The sequence below is a fragment of the Chiloscyllium plagiosum genome, chromosome 4 (genome assembly GCF_004010195.1).
Source record: "Chiloscyllium plagiosum isolate BGI_BamShark_2017 chromosome 4, ASM401019v2, whole genome shotgun sequence".
In the NCBI taxonomy this organism is placed as follows: Eukaryota; Metazoa; Chordata; class Chondrichthyes; order Orectolobiformes; family Hemiscylliidae; genus Chiloscyllium; species Chiloscyllium plagiosum.
Window position 1 is genome coordinate 110,799,041 of NC_057713.1, and position 24,629 is coordinate 110,823,669.

At 41.1% G+C, this 24,629-nt stretch overlaps 1 protein-coding gene across 9 annotated transcripts in view; it reads left to right on the plus strand.

Moving 5' to 3' along the window:
* The window catches only part of amph (amphiphysin), a 223,667-nt gene that overhangs the window by 197,290 nt on the left and 1,748 nt on the right, over window positions 1-24,629 (plus strand). For 5 of the 9 annotated variants that reach the window (XM_043688936.1, XM_043688939.1, XM_043688938.1 and 2 more), the window contains 7 exons: window positions 1,383-1,445; window positions 5,920-6,033; window positions 9,226-9,285; window positions 11,493-11,552; window positions 13,116-13,181; window positions 17,527-17,817; window positions 23,041-23,142. In XM_043688936.1, coding sequence (XP_043544871.1) covers window positions 1,383-1,445; window positions 5,920-6,033; window positions 9,226-9,285; window positions 11,493-11,552; window positions 13,116-13,181; window positions 17,527-17,817; window positions 23,041-23,142 — 756 coding nt within the window. The remainder of the gene's footprint in view (window positions 1-1,382; window positions 1,446-5,919; window positions 6,034-9,225; window positions 9,286-11,492; window positions 11,553-13,115; window positions 13,182-17,526; window positions 17,818-23,040; window positions 23,143-24,629) is intronic. The other 4 variants (XM_043688942.1, XM_043688945.1, XM_043688944.1 and 1 more) reach the window with 2 other exon arrangements.

Sequence of the window (24,629 nt, forward strand, 5' to 3'; positions counted from 1 at the left end):
CTCTCCCCAGGCCACATTGTCCCTCTCCCCAGGCCACATTGTCCCTCTCCCCAGGCCTCACTGCCCCTCTCCCCAGGCCACACTATCCATCTCCCTCTGCCACACTGTCCCTCTCCCAAGACCTCACTCCCTCTCCCCAGGCCACGCTGCCTCTCCGGAGCCTGCTGTGGCACTCCCCCGAGAGTTGTAGTCATTAGAGTCTATTAACACGGATATCAGATAATATTAGATCTCATGGAACTGGAAGCTGATGGAAGCAGGAACTAATGAAGGTCTGTTGAACTGTGTCTTTGTAGACAGTCTAAATAGTAATGAAGGTTCCATAGTTTGCAGTAGTGTAGTTTCCAATCCTCACCTATGAAAAGCATCCTGAACTTGGTTGTGATATTATTCAAGAGCAATAAGCCAGAGGTTTCCATTCATCTATTTAAATAATATTCCACCTTTTAATTCTTCCTACCAAAGGGTATGACCCCACACCTTTGGACATTAAACTCCATTTGCCAAGTGTTGGCCCATTCATTCAACTTAGGAATATCAGAACATGTAGTTTTCTGCTTTCTGACTCTGTCCTTTATTGAGGTGTCACATTAGCAGTTTCGGATCTCCCGGAACCCTCCTGGAATCCAGTGAGTTCTCATATATTTCCACCAATGCTTCCACTATCTCTGCAGCCTCTTCATTTAAAACGCTTGGAAGCTGGTCGTTAGGTGCTGACGATTTGTCTGCCTTCAATCCCATTAACCTGTTGAATACTTTGTCCCTTGTGATAGAAATGTGGCAAGATCTTTCGTCCCATTAGCCCACCATATCTTTGGGATGTGTATAGTTAACAGACTTTGATATTTTCAGGTGAGTGCTGAGCGGTGAACATGATATCGGGAGAACCCCCTACTTCTTCACGAATAGTACGATAGGTTCTTTGAACAAACCAACAATCATCCGTGACACAGTAGATGCAGCACAAAGCAACCCTTCCCTCAATGTTATGTTGAAGCATCAATTATATTAGGTTTAAATCACAGAGGGTGGAATGAAGCCATGGTTTGTGACTCAGATGAACATATATCAATTCTGACACTTAATAACGTTTCGTTGTTTGGAGGCCCATTACTCCTGACTAATGATTCCTGAGGATAGTACAATGCTGGAGCCAGTGCAGATAAATATTAATGGGACTTCTGACAGATAAAAGTATCTTCTAGCTCTGCACCTTACCCTGGTTTGCTTGATTTGATTAATCCTCGAGAGCTGTTACACAGATTAGTTTAACAGAATCATGGCTGTCATTTCTCGGGTTTGGTAAAACACATTATCCTCCCTATATTCCTTTTCCTCTTCTGACTCACATTTTTCCTTTTGATGCTTGTGCCTTATTAAAGTTGGATGTTAACATCACTGAGGGAGCCACGGAGTTGTCAAATCAAAGTGTGTTTGATACAGTGGTGAGTCACATTTCCTCTGAAGCTTTCTAATTCCATAATCTGATTTTTAGTAGTTTTGCTTTCCATTAATATGTTCTGCAAGTGTACAATTTACCTTAAAGAGCTGGATTGCGGCAGTGTTTGTAAATGTTAATTTATATTCTGCACAATACTAAATCTTGTAAATTTTGTATTGTAAACTTTGCTTGGGTGGATGCTACATATGCTATAAGTTTACTACCGGACGTGGACTGAGGTTAAAGTCTAACAAAGGCAATTTGAGAATTTGAATTCAGTTCTTCTATTAAAGTCTGGAAATGAAAAATAGGTGTCAGTAAACTGGCCTTAAAGCTCTTCAATTATTGCTCATATTGTCGGGATGGAAAACTGCCATCTTTACCTGATGTAACATACATGGTCCTCCAGATCCACATCAATGTGGTTTACCCTTAGCTGCCCTCTGTTGTAGATTCGATTCCCTACAGTGTGGAAACAGGTCCTTCAGCCCAACAAGTTCACACCGACCCTCCGAAGAACAACTCACCCAAACCCATTCCCCTACATTCACCCCTGACACATAACACTACAGGCAATTTAGCATGGCCAATTCACCTAACCTGCACATCTTTGGACTGTGGGAGGAAACCGGAGCATCCGGAGGAAACCCACACAGACACGGGGAAAATGTGCAAACACCACACAGACAGTTGCCCATGGTGGGAATTGAACCTGGGTCCCTGGCGCTGTGAGGCAGTAGTGCTAACCACCTTGCCACCCCTAATGTTGTAGCTCAGTAATCAATTAATTCTATTAAACTATTAAAAGGTGACTCATTGACACCTTCTTTGGGCAGCTGGGGTGGACAATAAACATTGCCTTTGCCAGAAATGTTCACATTTTGAGAATTAATGTTAAAGACTGAAGATCTACATTTTCATGTTTTGAATATGAAGTTTAGAAAGTGGGAATAACTATTTCATTCTAAACACGTTTGACAAACAGTATGAGATTCCTTATCCTCAGTAATTTACTGACGACTTGATCTGCAACTTCTGTTTTCAAGTGACCAGTATCATCAATCAGTATCCACAGTATCAAAGCTGACCACTGGATAACTTATTTAAAGCTTTAGATATTCTGGTAACATTACTTACTGACCAAAACTGGGTCATTAAAGAATGAAATCATGAAGGGCTTCTTTGTTGAAGAATGGTAGATTTGTGGAAATAATTCTCCCAAAAAGTTCTTGTTGTGGAATTTGCAAAACAGATATGGATAGATTTTTGTTAGCTGAAGATATATGTAAGAATATAGAGTAAACATGAAGAAATGGAGCTTAAGTACAGATCAGGCACGATCTAAATAAATGGCAGAACAGGCTTGAGGTATTGAATGATTTTCTGTTGTTATAATACTCCTGTGCATCAGTGCTGTTTTATAATTCTCATGTTACACAGCATGCCACAAGTGTGATAAAAGTGAAGTGCATTATATTTACCAGTTTTCTTGTGCTTGCTAAATCTACCTGAATTCCAGAAATGATGATTTAAGTTTAAGTCAATCATTTTCAGTTGGAAACCTTAAACTTTAATCACTTTAGTCTTTGTATGAAATGTCAAAGTGCAAAACTGATCTGGTATTTTTAAGTATGGTGCCAAAATTCAGACAATAATGTTTTGCAATATGACATCAAAGTGTGTGTAGGTTAGTTTCTGGGATATACCTGAAGGTACAACAATGACAAATTGTGCAGACAAACTTCTCCTAAGATCTCCAAAGCAACAAAGACCTTCAAAAGAAGAAACTGCCTTAATACAAAGGCGACTGACTGTGTGGAGTTTGCACGTTCTCCCCGTGTCTGCGTGGGTTTCCTCCGGGTGCTCCAGTTTCCTCCCAAAGTCCAAAGATGTGCAGGTCAGGTGAATTGGCCATGCTAAATTGCCCGTAGTGTTAGGTAAGGGGTAATTGTAGAGGTATGGGTGGGTTGCGCTTCGGCGGGTCGGTGTGGACTTGTTGGGCCGAAGGGCCTGTTTCCACACTGTAATGTAATCTAATCTAATCTACAATGAAAACTCAGTTCTTGCAAACAAAATTGAAGTGCTCCAAATAAAATACAAAAATGTCCCCTCAGAGCCTGTAAATGCAAGCCTGCAAAACGAATGTGACAGCTGGCAAATACCTGCCATGTTGCCAGCTCATTAGAGCTTCCACCACAGGCTAAAGGCCACAGAGAAGGCAGGGAAAGAAGTGTGGTTAGCACTGCTGCATCACAGCGCCAGAGACCCAGATTCAATTCCCGCCTCAGGCAACTCTGTGTGGAGTTTGCACATTTTCCCTGTGTCTGCGTGGGTTTCCTCCGGGTGCTCCGGTTTCCTCACACAGTCCAAAAATGTGCAGATCAGGTGAATTGGCCATGCTAAATTGCCCGTAGTGTTAAGTGAAGGGGTAAATGTAGGAGAATGGGTCTGGGTGGGTTACGCTTCAGCAGGTCGGTGTGGACTTATTGGGCTGAAGGGCCTGTTTCCACATTGTAAGTAATCTAATCTAATCTAAAACTTCCCAAGCTTCGGAGTTTCTTCAAGTCATAACTTGGAGTCCGCTCCATAACTGGTCACACAGGTAGAAGCCACACACTAAGCTTTGTGGAGACAGAGTTGAAGCCAACTATAACTGTAACTGGGGCAACACGGTGGCTCAGTGGTTAGCACTGCTGCCTTACAGAGCCAGGGACCTGCCTTCGATTTCCGTCTCAGGCGACTGTCTGTGTGGAGTTTGCACATTCTTCCTGTGCCTGGGTGGGTTTCCTCCAGGTGCTCCTGTTTCCTCCCACATTCCAAATGATGTGCTGGTCAGGTGAATTGGCCATGCTAAGTTGCCCAGAGTGTTAAGTGCATTAGTCAGGGGTAAATGTAGGACAATGAGTCTGGGTGGGTTACTCTTTGGAGAGTCGGTGTGAACTTGTTGAGCCGAAAGGCCTGTTTCCTCACTATAGGGAATCTAACCTAACCAATGAAAACTTCACTAGTTTTGGCATGACTGTTCAGCAATGTTAGCTGCCCATATTGAGCAAGGGAGCCAGAAAATGGAGCGAAGTCAAATTGTGATGGTAGGGCTTATACCATCAGTTTATAACTTGAATGTTTTTGTCTTCATCCCCATACGTTAGGACTTGTTAAAAATGTTGACCACTTTACAATCTCAGGGGTGAGTGAATGCTTCCTTTTTGGCTGGCCCCTCTGCTTGCCTTAGTCACTAAGACCCAAGAGAATGCACTCCGAACTCCTGCAGAAGAGAAGATGATTGTGCAGCTACAGAGCTGGCTGGCAGATATATTGAAACAGCCGAGGTACATTCAACCCTCTCAGGTTCCAACTTCTGAAGTTCCAACTGGTGAAAGTGAGTCTCTGAGTTGTCAAGACAGAGGACAAAATACGCTAAACGTAGAAAAGGAAATGGTGTCTGCCTTAATTTGTGGTTAATGTCATAAGGTCATTGACTTGACGAGCATACAGGTTCAGTAAAATCCAAATTCTGAGTTAAAAGGCAGTTTTTGTAGCAAGATCACAAAGATATAATCCAATGATTGGGACAGTGTGCTAACCAATATACATTAGCTTGGTGAGGTAGATTGCAGATATGTAGGAGACAGGGTTCAGATTGGCAGATTATCTGGATGTTGTTACAACAGGAATGAGGGTATATAGCATCACAGTATTGCTATGGCACAGAGGTGGCCACTTGGCCCATCATGTCTGTGCTTGTAGACGTGCCAATTTCCTGCATTAAAGGATGGTCTGCAACTGAAGGGAGCTGAGATCAGAATCTTCCTGGGTATGTTGATGGGAGCATTTTAGGGGCACATTTAAGTTTTATGGAGAAGAAGAGGAAAACAAGGAACCGGGGGAGCTTGGAAAGCTAAGCAAGCTCCAGGTGTATGAGAAATATGGAGGTGGGAGAATTCAAGGAGGTAAAACAGAAGAAGATGGAGAGGAGTAGCATCCACAGTCCCAGCAATTCACCTCTGTATGTAAATAAAACTCACGGAAACTGAACAAATTGGTTCAGAACCAATTGAACCTTTCTTAGTTTTACAAGTGATCAACCAGCTGAGCTGACATGATGGATACTCAGACTTTAGGAAGGGAATCCTTGATTCCATGTTGAATTGTGAATGGTGACCCTGAAAAGTATTTGAGTCAGATTAATCAGGAATTCTGTTATCATTCTTACTGAGTCAGCACTTCAAAATGTTTTAGTTATGTATTTCTGTCACAGATTTATCTTTACTGAATAATTCAAAATCTATTTTTAATTGTATGGGAGTGGTAAGCATTGAATTTCTGTCAAAAAAAACATTTGGAGACCCTTGATGGTAAGTTGAAGTGATGAAAGCAGTTCATTAGTGGGACTTTTGTTTCCTTTTCATATTGTGTTAAGATTTTATGTCATGCGTATATCAAGCGTTAACACAGCTGCCTTACCATACTTTCCAAAGATCAATGCAGAATCCACTCTTGGTGAGGAGCCCAAGGCCCCAGCAGCAGGTACAGAGCCACCCCAGGATGCTCTCTCTGCTGTGCCCAGTGTGGCAGCTGCAGAGGAGGTTGTGGTGAGTCCCACTGTTTGACTGCAGACTGATTTCACTCACAGTAAGTGCTTCATTCATCCCATCACCACAGCCATCCCCACTTTATTATTCCTCAAGAACATCGATGTTTTTACTCTTCAGTTTTGCATGTACGTATTTCTTGCCACCGAATCACTTGTGAAATTTATCCCCACCCTAGCCCCCATACTACCTGTTTTCCATCTTCATTTAAATTCAGCTAGGTTTGAGTATTCATTCTCTGACTGTAATTGTAAGTATGCTCCTGTCATTTAAATGACTCCAGAAATGAATGCCTAAACCACAGCAATGGGCCTGGTATTATCAACATAACCTGTGTAATACTAAATATATTGCACAATAGTTAGTTGTTAATTTGTCTGTACTGTTTTCCAACCCAGAATCAAACACTGTATCTGTGGTGTGCATTCCTATTGGCAAAATTGCGTATGTCTTTGTGTCCATGTGTGTATGTATGTGTGTATATCAATATCTATCTAAGCATTTGTGCGTGGTTGTAACATAGACACACACACACACACACACTTCAAACATCTCTAGCACTTTGGACAAGCTTAAATCTGCAAATAACTATAACAGTGTAGATCTCAAGGACTGTTCACTCCTATACCTAGCAAATGTGTCTGTTCAGGGTTTCTTTTTATCCTAGCACTCATTTACAACTTATTATGCTATTCCCCTGTCACCATTGAGGAAAAAGAGGAACAATGGAGTGTAGCCTGGGAATGATATTCTTTCTGATTTTGTTTCCTGACTTCCTAATGCAGAAGGAACAAACCTGTAATAGCATTTCCTTAATGACAAACTTGACACTAGGAGCACAGGTATCCTGAGCGCTATCTCTATGGGGATATATTTTTAATCATAGAATCCCTACATAGTGGAAGCAGGTCATTCAGCCCATCAAGTCCACACCGACAATCCGAAGAGCATCCCAACCCAGACCCACCCCCCCCCCTAACCTATCCATGCATTTCTTATAGCTAACCCACCTAACCTGCACATCCCTGGGCACTACGGTTAACTTAGCATGGCTAACCCACCTAACCTGCACATCCCTGGGCACTATGGGTAACTTAGCATGGCTAACCCACCTAACCTGCACATCCCTGGGCACTACGGGTAACTTAGCATGGCTAACCCACCTAACCTGCACATCCCTGGGCACTATGGGTAACTTAGCATGGCCAATCCACCTAATCTGCACATCATTGGATGCAGACACGGAGAGAATGTGCAAACTCCACACAGATAGTCATTCGAGGGTGGAATTAAATCTGGGTCCCTGGCACTGTGAGGCAGCAGTGCTAGCCCCCAATCCACAGTGATTCAACAATCCACTAACCATAGGGCTACATCACGCTGTCCCACGGTATAACAGGCTGGTGCTCTGAGCAGCTGCTACACTAGTCCTAAAGGAAATTAGTGCTGGAAATCTAAAATAAAGACATATTATGAATACTTAGCAAGTCAGTTAGCATCTGTGGACAAAGAAAGAGTTAATGTTTCATAAGAACTGGTAAAGTTAGAAATGCAGTAGGTTTTAAGCAAGTGAAAGGTTGGGATGCAGATGGAGGAGACTAAATGACAAAAGGGTTGGTGGTACTGGATAATGGAATAAGCAAAGGAGTAGAGGTTGTGCCCAGATGAAGGACGAATGTTTGAATGATGAGCAACTGCAGTCTGAAAGCATGAAAAGAAAAAAGTGAGAATAAAACCAAAGCCAGCAAAAAACAAAATGGTTACAGTCTGAAATTGTTGAATTCATTTTTAAGACATCTTTGCAGAAATTGCCTTTCAGTCTGCAAATGTGACCCTGAGCTTCCACTTGCTGTGAGCTCTTTGTCTGAGCCTCCTGCAGTGTTCCAATAATGCTTAATGCAAGCTTAAGGAACAAAAATTCATCTTTCATTTTGGTGCTTAATTCATAACCTTCCACACTCAGTATTGAGTTCAGTAATTTCAGATTGTAACCTCTACTTACATGTTTCCCTCGCATTGCTGGTTTTGTTTTCTTCTGTCATATTTTCCCTGCTTTTGCTTTCAATGATAGCTGTTCATTATTCTGCTTCCTCTAAATCTTTTATTTTTGCAAAAACAGAAATTGCTGAAGAAACTCAGCAGATCTGGCAGCATCTGTGGGGAGAAAGCAGAGTTAATGTTTAGATTACAGTGACTCTTCATCAGAACTGATAGCAGCTGGGAAAACATGGTATTTATGCGGAACACGAAATTGTGGGGGTGAGGAGGGTGGAGGGAGGGGGGGGTGGATGAGTGGAGACGGAGCCCAGATAAACGGAGATACAAAAAGGGTAGGCAGACATGGGGATTCTTGATAGTCAACCAGGATGTGAAGAAGTGAAAATAAGGCCTGAGAAAAGGTTAAAAAAAAATGGGTTGGCTAAATTGAAAGCAACCCAAATAATGTGATAATAAGACTAAGAGTGGGTGAGATTGGATGGGCTGTGCTAAAAGCAACTCATGTCAAGATAGGACCAGAATGTGGAGTGTGAGTAGAAAACATAGAAGGATGTGATCAGGCTGCAAAGTTATTGAACTCTATGTTTAATCCTAGGGGCTGCAGCATCCCCAGGTGGAAAATGAGATACTGTTCTTGGCGTTGCATACAAGAACTAGCGTGTGACATGAGCATGGCTATGTTGTGTGTATATTGGATACCTACATCTTTATCATCTGTCAGGGAAAACTGTCAAAATGGGAGTAAGAATGGAAGTCCTGGATTTGATTCTTGACCACTATTTTAAAGTGATTCCAAGTTGGCTGAGCTCCGGAATAATTCAGGCCATTAAGCTTCTCCCTTTTCTCACAGATTTCATCAGATCTTCTGAGCATTTACAGCATTTTTTGTTTTTAATAATAATCACAGTGGTTTTGTCTTGGTACAAATTCATAGTCTAAATGTCCATATTACCAAAAGATGCACAGCCTACCATTGCTCTGTTTAGTAGATTGGGCAGTCCATCTCAGTATTGAAGTGTTTTTGTCTCTGAACCTGTTGTCATGTTTATAAAAAGCACCCATTGCTAGAAAAATCATCTTAACCAATCAGCCATCCCTGAGACCACATCATGTTCTAATACTTAACACTTCTGAATTTAAAATATGATACTTGAGGTACATTCAGTTGAAATAATTCCCTTTTCTCCCATCAAGGAAATTAAGGAGCCTGAGGTGCAGGAGCCAGCTGTTAGTGCTGAGACTGACAGCACTGAGGTATGTAAATAGTACCTCAATAGCTGGACAAAAGAGTAGATAATCTGCTCAAATTAAATATTTATGATCAAATCTCATCCCTACAGATAGTTCTATGCAAATGAAATTGTTTCTTGTGTGTCAGAGATACTTCCTCATCCCATTATAAAAAAGGACAGTGATGTACCAGCCATTATGTGTGGTTTATTGTATGGCAAAGCTTTACCAGCACTGGTGTTAATTCAGAATTTGAGAAAAGAAGAAACTGTGGGCTACGTTTAACACATTTGTGAGGCTTCTATTTTACAATGATTCAACACATTTCAACTGTGGCTTTGTCGTCTGCTGTGTATGTTCTTTTAAAAGCATGTGTGTTTCTGAGTCTAGATTAGAGTGGTGCTGGAAAAGCGCAGCCAGTCAGGCAGCATCCGAGGAGCAGGAAAATTGACATTTCGGGCAAAAGCCTGATGAAGGGCTTTTGCCCGAAACGTTGTTTTTCCTGCTCCTCGGATGCTGCCTGACCTGCTGTGCTTTTCCAGCAACACTCTAATCTTGACTCTGACTCTGATCTCCAGCATCTGCAGTCCTCATTTTCGCCACATGTGTGTTTCTGCAGATCAAATTGAATGAATCTGTCAGATTTTCTCTGTAAAATAAAAGGCTATATTGTGAGGAGTTATTCTGTGAATGCTTTTTCTCTAGCTGAGTTTATGTCCATGGATTTAAGTGTCTGGGAATTTGTAATAGCAGGACAGAGTGTTCACACAGCCACCACTTTCCAAGATAATCTGGACAGTTACAATGGGTTGAATGATTTTCTTCTGTTGTAAGACTGTAATGGGGCATTTAATTCCTCCCTACCCCCAGAATACAAACAAAGTTGTGTGTTACTAATCTGATTCCTGACCCCTTTGCCAATCTCTGGTTTAGATGATGCCAGAATGGGGTGATGGGCCACCAGCCCACTCTAAACACTCGGATTGAAATTTTAAACATAATGAAGAAGTTGCATGCTTCATTGTATTTCCCCATTTGAGATATAAATATGAGCAGTCAGGTTCTCTGAACATGGTGGAATCTTTTGGTATTTATAATAACATCAGAGCACCTCTCAGCTATCTGCTTCTAGGTTGGGAAGCCCAAGTGTTTTCTCACCACACAAACCCCTGACACTGGAGATTATTCACATGCCTCTTTTCTTGACTCTGCCTCCAATGGAGTATAGAACTATACAGCGCAGGAGCAGGCCCATAGGCCCACCAGGTCATACTGAGCATGCTGCCATTCTAACTAATCCTATCTGCTGGCATATGGTTTGTATTCCTCTAAAGCCTGTCTGTTCATGTGTCTGTCTAAATGCCTCTTAAATGTTGCCATCATATCTGCATCCACCACCTCCCCTGGCAGTGCTTTCCAGGCACCTACCATCCTCTATGTAAAAACTTGCCTCCCACATCCCCCTTCTCACATTAAATGCCTCGTAGTAATTGACATTTCCATCCTGGGGAAAATCCCCAACTATTCACCTTATCAATGCATCTCATGATTTTATATACTTCTATCCTCCACAAATTCAGAGGGTGCTCAGCCTCCAATACTCTAGCGAAAACAATCTAAGTCTATCCTTACAGCAAATACATTCCAATCCAGGGCAACATCTTTGGAAACCTCTTTTGCACCCTTTCCAAAACCTCCACATCCTTCCCATAGTGTGGCAACCAGAACCTCACACAATACTTCAAATGTGGCCTAACGAAAGTTTTATACAGCTGCAACATGACTTGTATTCTATCAAAGTATTTGTGAAGGAAGAAGAGACATAGCTATTCTATTGGATGACTATTGTGCATTTGGTATGGATTTCATTCAGTTAGAAACTTCCTTTAACCACACTCTAGTGAAGTGTTAAGCCTTCAGTACTTTGCAAAGGATTTTGCGAAAGGGCAATTGGTAAAAATTATTTTACGGCAAGATTCATTAGCATCCTCTGTCCTCAGGTACAGACCATTGCTGAGGCAAAGCCCACACATTGTTTTTAACAGGGAAATCAAATTGATATTTGAAAAAAGAGAAATACCGTGATTAAGGTTGTGGTGAGTAAGCAGGAAAGTGGTAAATCAAAACCACCAGTGCCATATTTGATGAGCCAAATAGCTTGCTTTTGTTATGCAGCATAGTACCATTCCATGCTCAATACAAATAAATCCTCTGTTTTATTCCCCATCAAGGAGATTAAGGAGCCTGAGGTGCAGGAGCCAGTCATAGGTGCTGAGACTGAAAGCACTGAGGTATGTAAATATTTCCAGAGGACTGGGTTAGATTTAAGTTGTATTACCTGCTCACTCCAGTTAAATATTTGCCATCTAGTCTCGCTTTTATTCAAACAAGGAAGCTGGAAACTTAAACCATGCTGCAATCATGTGGCAGATTATATTTTGAGAGCCTCGGAGATTATATCATGAGCATACCCAGTATTTTACAATTCTCTTCATACAATCTACGATCTAGATTAGAAAATACCACGGGATCCATTGAATTCCAGCGATGGTCTCAAGGAAAAGAAGATCCTAGCGATCCTAAAGCCCTTGTGTAGGTTCCTGGCAGGTGTAGTTCCATGTTGGAGGTGAAATTAGTTTGTGATGTGCAAACTAAAAATCTCCATCATGCTGCAATAAAAGAGTTGTGATTTTATGCTGCTGTTTCATCAAAACAGTGCAACAAGTAAATTTCCTCAATCACTTCCTGAGTCATGACCATTGATATCTCATTGAGTGAGTCTCAGTTTTTAACACTCGCCCAGTCTCCAAACTCCTTTGCGTAAAAGGTTAGACAATGCTGGTTTCCAATGTCCAAGCCTGTTCTAAGGGGGTGTACACCTACAGCAAAAGCTTTTGCCCAGTCTGACCTCACAGTCACTATTTCTGGCATTTCCTATTGTTTAATTATTACTCATTCCTGAGACCTGTACTAGATCAGTATAAATATGAATAAGTTTTGATGGCATTAGAACCTATATTTTCTTAAAAATGATTGCAATTATCTTGGCTCATTTTGTCTTTTTTTTGTGTATATTTGGGATAGGTTGATGAGCATCATGGGAAATCTTGGTGTAAATTGTCATTGACAAGATTGAAGTAGAGAATATCAGTCAGATATTAAGGAAGCTTCAATCCAAAATCTCTAATAATTTAACGTTTTATAAATAATGGTATCTGGCTTCCTGTTAATATTTATCCATTTGTCATATCTGTATAAGAATATATTTTCTTTTTAATAGCTTTAATCCTAAACTAAAGAAATAGAGACAGATTAAATACTGATGTCCCTCACCTCCAACTCCCTCAATGAAACACTTTATACTGTATGAGGCATTTCTCCCAGTACAGCACCGCACCTTACAGAGTGCAGTATAAATTGTGGAGGAGGTTGTATCATTTCATGAGTGAGCAGCCAAGGGCACTATCAGTTCAACACCCTAACCTTCACACCCAGTTCGCTGTGTTCTAGTCAATGGCGACTCTCCACTAGGAGCAGAGGTGCTTTGAAGGCCCAGAATTTTCATTCTAACCTATGACAAAATAACACATGAAATACATTATACATCCTGAAACCCATTTGTGCGAACCCATTTTGACTGATAAATATGCTTCAATATAAATACCACTCAAAGAACATAATGAAGAGTTGAACCAATGGATGCAATAGAAATTTAAATGTAATTCTTCAACAGTTGAATGCCAAGGCACTATAATCTTCTTGTACAAAATCTTAATTGTCCACATTAACATATAAAGGAACTCAAGTGCCGTAAAGACCTGCTTTTGAATCTGATCTGGCTTTTTATCTGACAGAACGTGACACCTGAGGCAGAGACGGAACAAGGCCAGGCAACGTCTGATGACTTAGAGCCTTCACAGGTACAGATCCAACCTCTAAACCTGATTCCTGTACCCAGAATCAGAAATCTATCTGTGAACATGCAATAGAAAACATGGATAAAAAGCTAATTATTACAGCTCATTCCAAAAGGTGATAGTCAATATAGAGCCATAGAGATGTACAGCATGGAAACAGACCCGTTGGTCCAACTCGTTCATGCCAGCTAGATATCCTGAATAAACTAGTCCATTTGCCAGCATTTGGCCCACATTCCTCTGAACCCTTCCTGTTCAAGACACCAATTAAATATTGTAATTGTGCCAGCCTCCACCACTTCCTCATTCCATACAAACACCACCCTCTGCATTAGAAAGTTGCCCCTTAGGTCCCCTTTAAATCTTTCTCCTCTCATCTTAAACGTATCCCCTATAGTTTCGGACACCCCCAACCCAGGAAAAAGACCTTTGCTATTCATCCCATCCATGCTGTCATGATTTTATAAACATCTATAAGGTCACCGTTCAGCCTCCAATGCTCCAGGGAATACATGCCCAGCCTATTCAGCCTCTCCCTATAGCTCAAACCCTCCAACCCTTTTCTGAACCCTTTCAAGTTTCACAACATCCTTCCCATAGCAGGGAGACCAGAATTGCACGCAGTATTCAAAAAGTGGCTGAAACAAAGTCCTGTAAAGCTGCAACATGACCTCCCAACTCCAATACTGAATGCACTAACCAACAAAGGAAAGCACACCAAACGCCTTCTTCACTATCCTATCCAGCTGCGACTCTACTTTCAAGGAACTATGAACCGACACTATAAGGTCTCTTTGTTCAGCAACACTTCCCAGGACCTTACCATTAAGTGTATAAGTCCTGTACTGATTTGCCTTCCCAAAATGCAGCATTTCACAATTATCTAAATTAAATTCCATCTGCCACTCCTTGGCCCATTGGGTTCATCTGATCAAGATCCTGTTGTATTCTAAGGTAGCCTTCTTTGCTGTCTACTCCAATTTTGGTGTCATCTGCAAACTTACTAACTATACCCCCAATGTTCACATCCAAATCATTTACATAAATGATGAAAAGCAATGGACACAGCACCGATCCTTGTGGCAGTCCACTAGTCACAGGCCTCCAGTCTGAAAAACAACCCTCTACCACCACTCTCTGTCTTCTACCTTTGAGCCAGTTCTGTATCCAAATGGCTAGTTCTCCTTGTATTCCATGAGATCTAACCTTGCTAATCAGTCTCCCATTGGGAACCTTGTTAAAGCCATACTGAATTCCATATAGATTCCATTCTGCTCTCATCAATCCTCTTCGTTACTTCTTCAAAACACTCAATCAAGTTTGTGAGACATGATTTCCCACGCATAAAGCCATGTTGACTATGCCTAACCAGTTTTTGCCTTTCCAAATACATGTAAATCCTGTCCCCCAGGATTCCCTCCAACAATTTGCCCACCACCGTTATCAGGCTCACTGATGTCTATAGTTCCCTGGCTTTTCCTTCTCGTTTTTCCTTAAATAGTGGCACCATGTTAGCCAACCTCCAGTCTTCCGGCACTTCACCTGTGGGTATCGATGATACAAATATCTCAGTAAAAGACCCAGCAATCACTTCCCTAGCTTACCACAGAGCACTCAGGTACAACTGATCAAGTCCTGAGCACTTATCCGCCTTTATGCATTTTAAGCTGTTCAGCACCTCCTCTTATATAATATGACCACTTTTCAAGATATCGCTGTTTACTTCCCCACATTCTATATCTTCCATATCTTTCTCCAATGTAAACACTGATGCAAAATACTCGTTTAGTACCTCCCCATCTCCTGTAGTTTCAAAGATTGGCAGCCTTGCTGATCTTTGAGCCTTATTCTCTCCCGAGTTACCCTTTTATCCTCAATTTATTTGTTAAATCCTTTTGGAGTCTCCTTAACCCTATTTGCCAAAGCTATCACATGTCCCCTTTTTGTTTTCTCCTGCCTAACAAATATTGTCCAGGTCTCACCACTGCAAGGGAGTGCACCAAGGGTGCAGGTTTAATAAGTCCAGTTTGGTGTTCCCAGTCAGAGTGCTGTTGTTCTACATTCTCTTAGTAAACTTGAATGTAGCAGCTGATAATTTCAACATCATGGTGATCATGGAGTCCAGACAAAAATCTCATAACAACCTCCAGCACCATATTGTCAATGCTGGGCATTGGTGGAATAACAACATCCTGGACCATGACATGATCTTCCAGGTTATGAGATCAAACCAAAATGTTTATAGGGGTTAGAGGGTCTGTTCATTTGCCACTGAGGGTGTTCCTCAGCATGGAATGCAAGGAAAAACATCACAATATTATTCCCCCCAGTCACGGAACTCAGAATAGGCAGGATCAATTTTTCAAATTAATAAATGGAAGGTATTGCATTTTGGTAAGATCAGCAAGGGTAGGAATTATACAGTTAATGGTAGGGTCCTGGGATTATTGTTCAACAGAGAGACTTAAGAGTTCAGTAATATAGCTCTGTGAAAGTTGCATCACAGGTATACAGGGTGGTAAGGAAGGTGTTTTGCCACCTTGCCTCCATGAGTATTGAGATAGGAGTTGGGATGTCATGTTGCAGTAGTACAGGACATTGGTGAGGCTGCTTTTGGAGTATGGTGTACAGTTCTGGTCACCCTGCTATAGGAAGGATATTATTAAATTGGTGAGTGTGCAGCAAAGATTTACAAGGATGTCACTGGGATTGGAGGGTTTGAGTTCTCAGGAGAGGCTAGATAAGCTGGGACTTCTTTCACTGGAGAGTAGGAGATTGAGGAGTGATCTTATAGAGATTTATAAAATCATGACAGGCATAGATAAGGTAAATAGCAAAGGTCTTTTCCCCATGGGTAGGGGAGTTCAAAATCCACGGGCACATATTTAGGATGAGGTGAGAAAGATTTCAAGGGGACCTGAGGGGCAACTTGTTTCACACGGAAGGTAGTTTGGTCGTGGAATGAACTGCCAGAGGAAGTAATAGATGCAGGTGCAGTTACAACATTTAAAAGACATTTGGACAGGGTACATGAATAGGTAAGGTCTAGACAGATATGGACCAAATGCCGGCAATTGGGACTAATTTAGTTTGGGAAACTCAGTCAGCAAGGACAAGTTGGACTGAAAGGTTTGTTTTTGTGCTGTATGACTCTATGAGTAAAACTTGAAAACATCATTTTGCATAAAAGACATTGGAAATTTGAATTCCTCTCCTCACCAAAAGATTGTAAATGTTTGGTCAATTTAATTTTCAAGACTAAGATTGATAGACTTTTGTTAGTGAACAGTAATAGGGGATACAGGGTAAATGGAATTAGGTACAGATTAGCCATAATCTAATGGAATGTTAGAGCAGACTTGAGGCACTGAATGTCCTACTCCAACTGTTATGTTCCACACACTGCATTAAATGACTAAATCACTTCTGGTCAATGCTGGTAGTAGAATAAATGTTGTTCGGTACACTGAAAGAAGTTGTCTCATCTTCTTTGAAGCGCACCATGGAAATTTCCATGTGCAGCTCAAAGAAACTCATCAGAAAGGTGGAACCTCTGACATTGCTCAGTGAACGTACTGGACTATCAGTTCCAGTCTCTGAAGTGGAACTTCATCCCTAACCTTCATAACTCAAAAGCTAGCGTGCCACCACTGAGTCAAAGTTGAGATTAGTAATAAAAGCTGTGTGCCCTCATTTGCAGTGACTGCTGTGCCGAATGACATTATACCCAAACTAACCCACATCCCCCAACCTGCATTAAGTTATCTGCCTGCTTTCAAGTACTGAAGAGTGGCTTGAATTTACAACTTTTTGAGTATGGTGATATAACCAAATTTATTAATCTGACAAGTTTTTTATAAAATTTCTTCTCAGAAAATTGATTTTGCTGGCAGAGCTGACATTTATTGCTCATCCCAAATTGGATCTAAGAAGATGGTGGTGGACCATGGTGCTGAATGGCTACAATTGTATAGCAAAATCACTCCCATGATGCCATTATGTAGGAAATTGACCTAAGGACTAAGAAGAAATTATTATTAATTGTCTGGGACAGGCTGATAATGTATGGTTTGGAGGTGATGTTGTTCCGATAAACCTATTGTCCTGAGATTCTGAGGAAGAGTCACTGGACCTGAAATGTTAACTCTGATTTCTCTCCACAGATACTACCAGACCTGCTGAGCTTTTCCAGCAATTTCTGTTTTTGTTTCACAAAGTCAATGACAGGTTACACAAATTCTCAAATTCCCAATCTGATTTTCTCACAATGTTGGGAATGTCGTAGCATATTACCTTGAAGAGATTTCTGTAAGAGAGCTGCTTCAACTTGAGTTTTTACTTTGCAAAGGTTTCAGTTCCTTCGGTAGTTGTTCAGCCTGCATCCAACCATGAAGGTGAAGATGATCCAGACCAAGCAGAGGATGAAACTCAAGATGTGCAAGCAGAGGAGGAGGAGAAGGCAGTCACAGACATGAACACATCTGCAACAGCCAGTGCACCAGAACAGGTTGAAGAAATGAGCTCAGATAGCATCGGGATAGATGACAGTGCAGAAACCACCAGTGTCCCTCAGCAACAGAGTGCAGCTGAAGATGAAGTTTCTGTCTCACAGAGCATGCCTCCAGGGTTCATGTACAAGGTGAGATGTTTTATGTTCTGCTACTAAACAAACAAGAAGCTTTGTCTAATATTATCCAATGTTACATTTGTGTAGACATTTACAAAAAAACTCAATATTGAAGAGCTTCAAAAGTGATTTGTTTTTTTTTTGCTGTAACCACTTACAGCTATAGCTGATCGCTCAGTTTCTTTCATTGCTAACTTCTTGTCCTCCACTTCAGTATTGGCGAGAATTCAAGGGTATCATATCTTCCACAGGCTGGAATTCTGAACATGTGGCTAAATGTTCAGTAATTTCAACTGACAGGAGATCTAAGCTTTCCTCCACAGACACACTGGCGCTCTCACACAAACATGTACAGTAGAAACGGATGTGCTAATATTTGTGCTAACACTTCCCTAGACCAATCCAAATCTAATCCCAGTGATTCGTTCACTCCATGAAGCCTTAAATCTGCCTCTGCTCCAAATATTTATAAATTTAAAAGATGTCTCAAACACTTACTGCTTAAAATGGTCTAAAATCCTTCTGTGTAAATTCATTTCTCCTAATCTCCCTTTTCATGAGAATCTTAAATTGATGACCTTGCATCAGTGATTCCCCAATCAGGAGAAAGAGGGTTCTATCATTCAGAAGATCCATTTTTAAAAATAATTGTATTAAGCATTCATTTGGCCTTTCTTGGAAGCAAACTTTCTTCTGTGCTGGCAGGACATATTGATAATAGACTGTGTAGGTCTCTAGATAGTATTTCACCACTACAACATGCCCCCCTCTTCAACCCCAACAACAATCTCCAGCCAGATCATCCAGAGGGCAATTGAAACTGAGATTAGAGATATTCCACGACTAAATCTGTGTTGGATCCACATCTCTGAGCTACTGTCTCTTCAAATAACCTCCCTGTTGGAGACTAAAATGGAAAAATTAGTCCTTCCACACTAAGAAAGAAAATCTGTGTTCACTAGGTTTTGCTAAATAGAGCAGATGAGAACTATATTTTCTTACCCTTCGTCAATACATTTCATCTGCAAATAGTCTCTATGTCTCTCCCCATCCATCCAAAATTTCTTTCATGGAGTCATAGAGTCAGAAAGCGGTACATCACGAACCACACGGGATCAATGTAGATTTCACCAGTTTCCTCATTTCCCCTTCCCTTATCTTATTCCAGATCCAACCTTCCAACTCAGCACTGCCTTCTTTACCTGTCCTACATGTACAACCTATCCATCGTCCTTTCCACCTATCCACTCCACCCAGCAATCACTTCCCTCATTTACCAGAGTTCTAGGGTACACCTGATCAGATCGTGGGGATTTATCCACCTTTATGCATTTTAAACCATCCAGCGTTTATGTAATACGGACATTTTTTTAAGATGTCACCATCTATTTCACCACATTCTATATCTTCCATATCCTTCTCCACAGTAAACATCGATGCAAAATACTCATTTACAATCTTCCCCTATCTCCTGGCATTCCAGACACAGGCAGACTTGCTGATCTTTAAGTGGCCCTATTCTCTCCCTCGTTACCCTTTTGTCCTTATCGTATTTATAGAATCCTTTTGGGTTCTCCTTAACTGTATTTGCCAAAGCTATCTCATGTCGCCTTTTTGCCCTCCTGATTTCCCTCTTAAGTATTCTCCTACTGCCTTTAAACTCATCTAAAGATTCACATGATCTCTGCTAACTATACTTGACATATGCTACCTTCTTTTTCTTGACCAAATCCTCAATTTCTCTAGTCATCCACCATTCCCTATACCTACCAGCCTTGCCCTTCACCCTCACAGGAACATGTGTCTGGACTCTTATTATCTCATTTTTCAAGACTTACCATTTTCCAGCTGTCCCTTTACCTACAAATATCTGCCCCCCCAATCAAGTTTTGAAATTTCTTGCCTCATACCGTCAAAATTGGCCTTCCTCCAACTTAGAACTTCAACTTTTATGTTCTGGTCTAAGCTTTTCTACCACTATTTTAAAACTAATAGAATTATTGTTATTGGCCCCAACATGCTTCCCCAGACACCTCAGTCACCTGCCCTGCCATATTTTCCAAGAGTAGGTCATATTTTGCACCTTCTCTATATTCTGAATCTGAAAGTTTTCTTGTACACACTTAACAAATTCCTGCCCATCCAAGCCCTTAATACTACGGCAGTCCCGGTCAATGTTTGGTAAGTTAAAATCCCCTACCATAACCACCCTATTATTCTTACACATAACTGAGATCTCCTTACAAATTTGTTTCTCAATTTTCTGCTGACTATTGGGGCGTCTATAGTACAATCCGGTGATTATCCCTTTCTTATTTCTCAGTTCCACCTAAATAACTTCCCTGGATGTATTCCCAAGAATATCCTCCCTAAGTATAACTGTAATGTTATTCCTAATCAAAAATGCCTCTCTCCTTTCTCTCTTGTCTCCTTTTGATCCTTCCCATAGCATCTGTACCCTGAAATATTAAGCTGCCAGTGCTGTCCATCCCTGACTTATGTCTCTATAACTGCTATGATATCCCAATCCCATGTTCCCAACTATGCCTTGAGTCATTTGCCTTATCTGTTAGACGTCTTGCATTGAAATAAGTGCAGTTTAACTTATCAGTGCTATCTTGTTCTCTGGTTTGTTCCTGCCTGCCCTGACTGTTTGACTTGCCCCTTTTTCCAATTGTATCAGTCTCAGACTGATCTCCTTCCTCACTATCCCTCCGGTCCCACCACAAACTAGTTTAAATCCTCCTGAGCAGCTCCAGTAAATCTCCCCGCCAGTATATTAGTCCCCTTCTAATTCAGGTTCAGTCTGTCCTTCCTGTACAGGTCATTTCTACCCCAGAAGAGATTCCAATGATCCAAAAACTGAATGCTTCCCTGCACCAGCCATGCATTCATCTGCTCTATCTTCCTATTCCTAACCTCAGTAGCGCGTGGAACTGGTTGTAATCCAAATATTACTACCTTCAAGGACTGTCTTTTTAAATTTTTGCCTAACTTTCTATATTCTCTCCTCAGAATCTCATCATTTTCCCGTCCTATGTCATTAGTTGCAATGTGTATAACAACCTCCTGCTAGTCTCTCTCCCCTTTGACAATACTCTGCACCTTCTCCAAGATATCCAGCAGAGAGGCAGCACACCATTCTAATGTTTCGCTGTTGGCCACAGAAACATCTGTCTGTGCCTCTGACTAGAGAGTCCCTTATCACAATCAATCGCTTGGAACTTGGCATACAGTACATTACAGCCAGTCTCGATACCAGAAACTTGGCTGTTCCCTGAGAGTCCATCACCCCCTACATTTTCCAAAACAGCAGACTTGCTTGAGATGCGGATAGCCACAGGAGACTCTTGCACTACTTGCCTATACCTTCTACCTTTCCTGGAGTTAACCCATCTATCTGACTATATCTTCAGTTTATCTTCCTTCCTGCAACTTCCATTCATCACACCCCCTAGCTTCTGTAAGTTCTTCATTGCCTCTAACGGCTGCTCCAACCTATCTATGCAATATGATAGAATTCGCAACCAAACTTACTTCCTGCAGATATAATCATCAGTAACATGGAAATGCTCCGTAATCTCCCATATCCAACAGGAAGAGCACATCACACTACTTTGGCCATCTTTGCAGCTTAACAATCTACGGACTCAAAAAATAGCAAGTCTTACTGCTCTAAAAACACTGGTCCAGACTAACTTAGTACGTATATCTTTATATTTTTAAAGTTAAATCAAGTGACAGATTTCAATAAAAACATTTCATCAAAAAAGAACCAACTCTATTCACTATTATAGATTTACAAAAGAAGAACAGTAAAGTTACCGTGAGGGCAGCGCGGTGGCTCAGTGGTGAGCACTGCTGCCTCACAGTGCCGGGGACCTGGGTTCGATTCTAGCCTCGGGCGACTGTCTGTATGGAATTTGCACATTCTCCCCGTGTATCTGTGGATTTCGTCCGCAATCCAAAGATGTGCAGGTTCGGTGAATTGGCCGTGCTACATTGCCCATAGTGTTCAGGGATGTGTAGGTTAGGTGCATTAGTCAGGGGTGAATGTAGAATAATAAGGTAGAGGAATGGGTCTGGGTGGATTACTCTTTGGATGGTTGGTGTGAACCTTTTGGGCCGAAGGGACTGTTTCCACGCCGTAGGGTTGCTATACTACACTTAAAAACTAGCCAGTTAGCTGCCCACCTGCTGTGAGCTCCCTCTCACAAGTTTCTCCAAGGTCAGCTGTGAATTTCACTGTTTGTTAATTTTTCTTAGATGCACTCAAATGTCTAGAGATACTTGAAACCAAATAGAGACAGTGAAGTGCAGGTTACTGCTGGGTCAGACAACAGTGCAGGTTTATTCCTCCATTTAATTCACTTCCCATGTGGTCACTACCTTTGTGTCTCTTCCTCCTTTTTAAAGTGCCGTTGTTCTGATTTTTTTTTCCCAAAGTTCAAAAACGATGCAACAGCTTATAAAACGGTAATTACTGCTCCCAGAATTTGAGGAAATCAAGTCCAACACTGAAAATACCTCAAAAAAAAGGAGCAGCTCTTACAGCTACAACTTTTTACCATCCTCCATCCTGGATTATCTAGAATCCTATCAAACTGTCAGTTATTCAAATGGAGAAATATATTTGCATTTTGAGGGGTTACACATTATAGGTAGAAAGAAAGTACATTAATATTAATGTGACACATTTATATTAATATTATTACAGTCAAAACATTGTTTGTAAGGTAGGCAATTTCACAAATTAATTTGTGCACAGCAAAGAGATCATAGCCCAATGTTGGTGTATGAATAACTATTGATCAGGACTCTGAAGAAACACCTGTCTTCTAAAAAGTGTATTTTTTATATCTATGTCTGAGGCTGGACAAAGCCCAGGCAACTCATCCAAAGAATTGGCACCTTTGACCATTCAGTACTCCCTCAGGATTGCACTGAACTTTCAGCCCAGATGATACATTCAAGTCTCTGGAGTACAACTTGAATTCTAAACCTATGGACCCAGATGCAAGCACGCTATCACTGATCCAAGGCTGACAATTAATAACCTCTTTCTTCTTTCTGTGAACATCAGAGGTGTGTATTCTGGACTTTCAGAACACTGCAAGCTGAAAGTTGATGTAGTAATCCAGTATGTGGCTGTTAATATCATATGCAAGATGAAGTGGAGTTTGATGTGTTGGATGCCATATCAACCAGACATTTTATGGTTGAATTTTCCAACAGGTTCGAGCGCTCCATACCTTTGAAGCTGCTAATGCAGATGAACTTAGTTTGCAGCGTGGGGATATTGTGTTGGTGGTTCCATCTGAATTAATAGAAGATCAGGTAAGTAGAAATCATATAGGTAGGTGAGAGCTGTTTATAGAGTTCATAGATCCATACAGCACAGAAACAAACCCTTTGGTAAATTGAACTAGCCCCATTTGTTGGTGTTTGCCCCATATCCCTCCAAACCTTTCCTATTATATTATCTTGAAAATATCTTTTAAATGTTATAATTGTATCCACCTCTATTGCTACCTTGTTTGAGCTTCTTAACAAGAGATAGATCAGAAACCTTAAATTGTAGATATTTAATGGAGATTGGCCACAGTTTGGCCTATTAAATTGCGTTCATGTGGAGTTAATAGGTGACAATCTCCACATCATTGGGAAGCAATTCTAAATCGCCATTATCTCTTCAGCCTCTTAGCTTTCTCCATGTTGATAGATTACTTGTCTGACACTCATTAGCTTCCTCCTGCTAAGGAGTGGGAAAACTGAAGCCACCATCATTGCTTGCTCCACAAACATCCTTCCCTAACCATGTAGCTCATGCTACTCCCTGGCCACAGGTTAAGCCCTCCATATTTCAGAAGGTCCCATGAAGCTAATAGGGATGACCAAGATCCAGCAATGCCTGACATAATTTACTTTGTTATAATAAAAGTTATCTGAAAAGTTATTTTTCATACTATTTTCGCATCACACTGAGACAAAACAATTCAAAAATTTGGAAATTAAAGGTATTGAGTGTAAAGATTTATTAAATCTTTAATAAGGCATGGTGGCTCAGTGGTTAGCACAGCTGCCTCACTGCACCAGAGACGCCAGTTTAAATCCACCCTTGGGCGACTGTCTGTGTGGAGTTTGCACATTATCCCTGTGTGGGTTTCCTCCCACAGTCCAAAGATGTGCAAGTTAGGTGGATTTGCCATGCTAAATTACCCATAAGAGGCTGGGTCTGGGTGGGATGTTCTTCAGAGGGTCGGAGTGGACTTGTTGGGCCAAATGGCCTGTTTCTACACTGAAGGGATTTTATGATTCTAAATGTTCAGATTGGAAACTCTGCCCATAATGCAACTTAATTTCCAGAATCTTGTGCACTTGCAGGAAGGTGTCTGTTGACAAGAGTGAAAATTCAAAAGGTTTAGTGCAAAGATATTTTCAAGAGCTGCAGAATGTTAGCGGTTTTGATGATTGTTTGAGAGTAGCCAACTTTCTAAAATAATACATAGTTGTCATGCATTTTTTCTGAATGTTAGAGAAGTTGATTAGGGTCACACTGAACTTCTGCTTTTGGAATTGGTAGAGTGTTCCATATAGTTTCTAAGGAGGATTTTTGTTTGCAAAATAAGAAAATACTTTCACTTGTATTATGTCCGCGACATCACTAGCCTCCAAAAGTGCTTTATTTCCTTTTGATGTGTATTCACACTTATCATGCAAGTCACAACAACCCATTAATTCATAAGATTCCATGAACATCAGTTGAGAAGAATAACTATTTGGTGCTGTGAGTGAGGGAGGAACGTTGGCCAGGATATCAGCAA